We start from the raw sequence: 7,014 nt of genomic DNA, 5'->3' as shown, positions 1-7,014 counted from the left end.
AGGTTGAAAAATATGCCTTTAAAGTGTATTTAATGACACAGGATCAAACAACACCTAAGGCACAGTGACAGCCATATTATTTAGCACTTAGTGATGAAGGCCTTTCTGTCACCACCATTGGTGTCATTAGGATGCGTGAAGCATTTCACCGTTTTTGTCTTTGTGCGTTGAAGCTATTTTGGCTGCGTGGCTGCGCAAAAAGTTTGGATGTAATAAAAGCGTTTAATTGAAATAAACACCATTATCCTCATCATCATCATCATCATCATCATCATCATCATCATCATCATCATCTTCATCATCATCATTATTACTGCGTGGTTGCGCAAAAGTTTGGATCTAATCAAAACGTTTAATTGAAATAACCATCATCATCCTCATCCTCATCATCATCGGCATCAAAATTAATACAGTCGCTAGAAGTTCTCTTAAGCTTCTACCATTCTATTCCTTTCGTAGGCTGGGTTGGGGTCTTGGGAAAACCCCGAGCAGATATTGATTGCTCTTGAGCCCGAAGCTGCTGCAATTTCCTGTTTGGAGAAAAATATGAGTGATTTTCAGTCAGAGACTGGTGCTAGTCCTGTAGACGGATTGCTGTCACAACCCAACACTCACTATATGGTAGCTGACATTGGAGGTAGATTTTCATTCATTTTGTAATCTAGATGACTAATTAATAATCATTGCAACAATGAGAAAAATTTCTTTTAATAAAAATTGCTCTTGCTTTAAGTTAATAGCCTCGCCCAAGGTACTCAAGGCGCTCAAGATGGTACAAGCTATAGAATGATTCCTCCATTGCAACTTGTGCGGAGATTAGATAACAGCGTAATATGTCACTAGCTTAGTCTATATACGTGAGATTTTAAGGCACTAACCATGTCTGTACCTTTATATTTAACTAACAGGTAGTTAAGCCATTAGTTATCGGCATAAAATGCTTCAGTACGTATGAAAAGAATACAAAAAACATGTATGCATCAGAACTGTGCGAATTAAGGCGTTAATTATTGGCCTAAAACGTTGCACGGTCTTCACTCAAAACCAACAGTTTTATATATTACACTGTAGACCGTATAACGTTGACTGTTCACGCAAGTATTACATTGCACTCAGTTCTTTGAGCGGTTGACTTGGGAATTAATATTCCCCATCTGAAACAAAGGAAGCGAAGCTTTTTGCATATTTTGTAATCTCTTTCTGGTTGTCTTCATCACTGAATTCTTACGTTAAAGTGGAAGATTTTCCAGCGCACAGAAAATGGTCAATGGTGAACGGTCAACGTTGCATGGTTTACAGTGTAATATATGAACTTAAGGCTGTTTTTGGTTTGTTTTGAGTGAAGGCCGTGCAACATTTTAGGCCAATAATTATTGCATATGGCTTAATTCGGGACTTTTATCATGCATACATAATAGGAAAATGAAATACTGTTATTTTGAAAGATTCATTAATAGATGCTTCTTGTCCACCAACTTTGGTTCCAAATTTCGAAGCAATTAAAAAAAAGGTTGGTATACTCTCAGCATTTGTATTGTATTGTAGCCTCGATGCGTATAACCAGACTGAAAATAGAGGTCATTCTTCTGTTCATGGATATAACTAGGTGCCTGCAGCATTTTTAAAATGTTTGTTTCTATCCAGGAGGAACACTCGACGTCACTGTGCACGCGATACAGGATGATGGTACCATTAAAGAAATACACAAGGTTACAGGGGGTCCTCATGGTGGGACTAAAGTAAATGAACAGTTTGAAAACCTTCTGGACGAATTGGTTGGAGAGAAAATTATTCGAAATTACGGACAGAAATTTCCTTCAGATTGGATGTCTCTGATCAACGAGTTTGAAGCTAAGAAACGGGGAAAAAGGATCGTAGACAGAGATGCGACGACAAATCTCCGGGTGCCACGAAGTTTTGGGTCTATGGTGAACGAGACCCAGAGTCCAATCTTTGCACGGTATAAAAGCAGCCAGGTTAAGATAAAAAACAACGAATATCTCGCTCTCGGCCCAGAGATGATGAGGAATTTGTTTCGTCCTACACTGCAACAAATCGTGGACCATTTGAAGGGCCTGATGAAAGATCCAAAGTTCTCAAAAGTTCAAACAATGCTCCTTGTCGGTGGGTTCGCTGACTCTGCTCTTTTACAAGAGGAAATTAAAAGCGCCTTTTCCAAGAGGGTCAAAGTGCTCATTCCCAACCATGCCAGTGAAGCGGTTGTTCAGGGAGCTGCATTGTTTGGAAAGACACCGGCGAAGATTTCCGAAAGAGTTGTGTCCACAACTTACGGTACAGGATGCTGTAGGGCCTTTCTCGAAGGTGTGCACCCTGAAGAAAAGAAAGTTTTGGTGGATGGGGTTGCAAAATGCAACGGTATGCTCACATTCTTTGTCAAAGAAAACGCCTCAGTACGAGTTGGGGAGAAAGTAACAAAAATGTACAAACCTCTTCGCGCAGACACTGAAAATTTTACTTATGACTTTTATTCTGCCGGCAATCCTGATTCCCAGTTTACTACAGACCCTGGTGTGACGATGCTTGGGAGCGTTACAGTGAAGTCACCAGAGACGTGGAGAGGTAAAGATAGGAAAATTGAAGTAAGCATGTATTTCGGTCGAACAGAAATAACCGCCACAGCACTGGATGTTTCAAGCGGGAACGTCAAGCAAACTACCATTGATTTTTTGAACAAAAAAACACTAAACATGCATATAAAGTCTCTTTTCTGAAGAAAGACAGACATTTATTTTATTGAACAGTATAACGCGGTCTATAAAATGCTGGTCATCATCATTATCATCATCATCATCATCATCATCATCATCATCATCATCATCATCATCATCATCATCTATTTGCCTTAGTTAGTAAAAGAAGAAAACATTCAAATTACATGGCGAGGAAACCTCAAGAAACCACCAGGCTTATAAAAGAGGCCACTTCGGCTGTCATTAATAAATAGAAGATCTGGTGCTGCGTAGGTGCGGCTAGTCCAATTCATGATTTTAGAAATAAAAACTCCAACATTTTATTTGTTAAAACTGTTAAAATTGTTGGCGCAAAGAAAAGCAGTTTTTAATCCACTTCAGAGTCACTTCACGAATACCATGATTATGTTCCAACCTAGCGAATAGGATTTCATGATCAATAGTGCCAAATGCTTTGGAGACTAAGAGCACACCTGCAGTGATCTACTATCGATCGAATGCAGAAGAAATTTTGTTAATGAGATATATTAATTTAAGGCAAGTGACGTAGAGTAATTTTTCCTAAACCCAAACTGACAGCAATACAATATTTCATATGTTTCAGCAAATTCAGTTAGTCTATTGTACGTGTAACGTTTTCGAAAAAAGATTGAAAAATTGGGTATTAAAGAATAGGTCTGTAATTCACAAAAAGACAAGGATCCTCCGCTCAGTTATGGACGGCAATTACTTAAGCAATTTTCAGTTTGTCTGCTTCAGATGTCATCGCCCCATTTCAGTTGAGTTCCTTTTTGGAAAAAAAAGAAAAAAAAAACCAGACTATTATCACAATCACAGTTTGGCTTCCAACTGAAGCGTTCAACTTCCACTGCCTTAGTCGCCTTCACAGATCAAATCATAGAAAGTATTAGTCGGTTCCGTTCCAACTTCTTGATGCTTAATGTTTCTAAAACTAAAATAATGCTAATAGCATCCACCAGCGGCTTTACACAGTTGACAGTTTCTCGGTCACGGCAGACAACACCGGTTTAGGAAGGGTGGATACTTTTAAATACCTTGGTGTCCTTATGGATCAAACGTTGTCTTGGAAAGAGCATATCAGCTCTATGGGGAAAAAGATCTCTTCTAGATTAGCCATATTGCGCCGTGCTCGAAAGGTATTACCAAAATCCTCATGTCGTACATTATATAACACGATGGTACTGTCCTTGTTCGACTATTGCGCGGTCGTCTCGGATAGCTGTGGCCTGGGTAGTAAATCATACTTAGATAAGCTTAATCGCTGTGCTGCATGTATAATCGAGAGCCGTTCTGTTGGGTCCGACGAACTGCTCACCGTATTCAGTTGGCCCAATCTGCAAGCACGCCGAGACTACCTTAAATGTGTCCTCGTCTATAAATGTATCCACGGAATGGCGCCTGCATACCTGCTGACGGAATTTAAGCATGCTCACCAAATCCACGCCTATTACACCAGGCATCGTGATCAGTGACGACTGCCCCAAGCTAAAACAACCAAGTACCAGGGAAGCTTCAAGATTAATGGTGCGCGTGCTTACAATTCTTTGCCGCGTAATATTAGATCAGCAACTCACTTTCGTATGTTCAAATCCCTGGCGCAACGCCACTTCAAGCGCTTCTGTACGGAATCCCGTTAATAATAGTACGTCTCTATGTATTTTATTAGTGTGCTATTTTGTATTGATTTTCTGTTATTTGTTCATTTCCTATTTAATAATGACTCTGTTTAAACTAGCTATGCTAAGCCAGACTTCCTGTATAAATAAATAAATATAAATAAATAAATGTAAATATAAACAAAGAATGCCTGACCGGGGAAGTGTTCCTGGACGTTCGCAAGGCGTTTGACACCGTTGATCATCTGCTCCTCATCAACAAACTTAAATTTTTAGAAGTGGCAGGGAAAAGCCTGGAATGGTTCCGCTCATATCTCTCTGGTCGAGTCAAAGAAACGACGTGTGCTAATGTACTGTCTCCCGCAGCAAAAATTACCATTGGAGTACCACAGGGCAGCATTATGGGGCGATTGTTATTTTTGTGTATCTAAATGCCATTCAATCTGAGCTGCAACACTCAAAGATGACTATGTTTGCTGATAACATGGCATTTTATTGTCATGAGAATTCGCCAACCAATTTGCAATCAAAGCTCATTGCAGACTTGGCAGCGATGACATCTTGGTTACATGAGTTAACGTTACCAGGTGCAGGTCGAAGTTTATGATAATTGGAGGACGTAACAAGCTAAGTCAATTTAATCACATAGCTCTTGTAGCTAATAATGATCAATTGGAGAACGTTACCAAATTCAGGTTTCTTGGAGTGACCATAAACCAGTATCTTAATTGGCATGACCACATTGAACCAATGCAAAGTACAATAGCAAAGACACTAGGTGTCTTAAAACGAATCAAGCATTTTCTCCCAGTTTTTGCAAGGAAGATCTATGTGTCTACAATGGTCATTCCTATTCTTGAATACGTAAGTATCGTATGGGGTGACAAAAATAACAAAGTTGTAATGGATTCTATCCAAGTTCTTCAGAATAAAACAGCCAAGCTACGCTCTGGATAAAGGGCCGCATTCTTCTTCAACTCGAGCACTTCTAGATCTGAACTGGATGAATCTATCAACCAGATTAATGACAGTGAAAGAAATAGTATAATTACGCGAGGCTTAGACTATCACAGCCATAACATCCACTCCAAGGAAACTATCAGATCTATTAGATCAAATACGAACTGGGGACTACTCAGATCCTTTAATTAAGTGCATCGAAAAACTGAAATTTCTTTCCAGAGGACATGAGATGTTTACCTTTTGCTGCTTTTAAAATTTCATTAGTTAAAAATTTCAAATCTCAATAAATTTTTCCTAAGTGAGACACTTTCTTAGTTCATCCATTTTTAATATTTTTTTTTTTTTATGCAGTGCCCTACTGAAAACCACATTATGCGACATAGGCCATCTGTAAAAAGATCTTCTCTTATCTTCTCTTATCTTCTCTTATCTTCTCTTATCTTCTCTTATCTTATCTTTCCTTATATGTAAAATTTATTAGACGTCGTGAAAAATATGGACAAAGGCACTAAAAGAACGGTAAAAAAATCTTATCCAAGCAGAGATCTAAGAATCCACTGATCCAATTAAGGTTCCAGATATCGAGTGTTTTTTTCCAGTTTTATTCCTGAAAGTGATATAGAAAGTACAAGGCTTGCAATTCTCTTAAACTAATTTAATATTCGCCAGCAGTATTCTTCTTGGAACTAAGATTTGTCTTTTTCTGGTTGATTCTTGGGCGCTATTTCAGGGTTCCAATTACCGGAAAAAGCTTCTGCAGAATTTAAGTTGCTGTTTTTCTTAGACACTGCTTCATTTACACTGACACCACCTTGTGGACATTTATCTCAGCCGATTGTACGTAAGCATGGAATAATGGAATAGGACTTTGGTTCTATTTTGTTGGTTTCTGGAACCGAAGTAATGATTAAGAGAGACAATTGGGGGCATTCGTATTTCGTTGTCAGAGGTGAAATTCTTGGATTTACGAAAGACGAACTACTGCGAAAGCATTTGCCAAGAGTGTTTTCATTAATCAAGAACGAAAGTTAGAGGATCGAAGACGATCAGATACCGTCCTAGTTCTAACCATAAACGATGCCAACTAGGGATCAGAGGGTGTTATTGGATGACCCCTTTGGCACCTTATGGGAAACCAAAGTTTTTGGGTTCCGGGGGAAGTATGGTTGCAAAGCTGAAACTTAAAGGAATTGACGGAAGGGCACCACCAGGAGTGGAGCCTGCGGCTTAATTTGACTCAACACGGGGAAACTCACCAGGTCCAGACATAGTGAGGATTGACAGATTGAGAGCTCTTTCTTGATTCTATGGGTGGTGGTGCATGGCCGTTCTTAGTTGGTGGAGTGATTTGTCTGGTTAATTCCGTTAACGAACGAGACCTTAACCTGCTAAATAGTTACGCGAATCCCGATTCGCGGTTAACTTCTTAGAGGGACTGTTGGTATGCAACCAAAGTCAGGAAGGCAATAACAGGTCTGTGATGCCCTTAGATGTTCTGGGCCGCACGCGCGCTACACTGACGATGTCAAAGAGTATCTCCTTCACCGAGAGGTGTGGGTAATCTTCTAAACATCGTCGTGCTGGGGATAGATCATTGCAATTATTGATCTTGAACGAGGAATTCCTAGTAAGCGCGAGTCATCAGCTCGCGTTGATTACGTCCCTGCCCTTTGTACACACCGCCCGTCGCTACTACCGATTGA

General features: G+C 39.7%; 1 protein-coding gene and 1 pseudogene across 1 annotated transcript; both read left to right on the top strand.

The window, feature by feature from the left end:
• The first annotated feature begins 6 nt into the window (after positions 1 to 6).
• LOC146446894 (heat shock 70 kDa protein 12A-like) lies at positions 7 to 5,325 on the top strand. The gene is made up of 2 exons (XM_085102842.1): positions 7 to 637; positions 1,645 to 5,325. The coding sequence occupies exons 1-2, from the start codon at positions 547 to 549 to the stop codon at positions 2,730 to 2,732; spliced, it is 1,179 nt and encodes a 392-aa protein (XP_084958968.1). The 5' UTR covers positions 7 to 546; the 3' UTR covers positions 2,733 to 5,325.
• A 588-nt stretch (positions 5,326 to 5,913) lies between these two features.
• The window catches only part of LOC146446893 (small subunit ribosomal RNA), a 1,243-nt pseudogene continuing 142 nt past the window's right edge, over positions 5,914 to 7,014 (top strand).

Source organism: Pavona decussata, unplaced genomic scaffold (assembly GCF_977016875.1).
Source record: "Pavona decussata unplaced genomic scaffold, jaPavDecu1.1 SCAFFOLD_3005, whole genome shotgun sequence".
In the NCBI taxonomy this organism is placed as follows: domain Eukaryota; kingdom Metazoa; phylum Cnidaria; class Anthozoa; order Scleractinia; family Agariciidae; genus Pavona; species Pavona decussata.
Note: the sequence above shows the minus strand (reverse complement) of the source record. Positions and strands in the feature narration are given on the sequence as shown.

Excerpts from the sequence above, each read along its gene's own strand:
- LOC146446894 (XM_085102842.1), top strand. The coding sequence starts at position 547 with ATGAGTGATTTTCAGTCAGAGACTGGTGCTAGTCCTGTAGACGGATTG. Across the intron at positions 638-1,644 it reads TATGGTAGCTGACATTGGAG|GAGGAACACTCGACGTCACT; the intron begins GTAGATTTTCAT and ends GTTTCTATCCAG.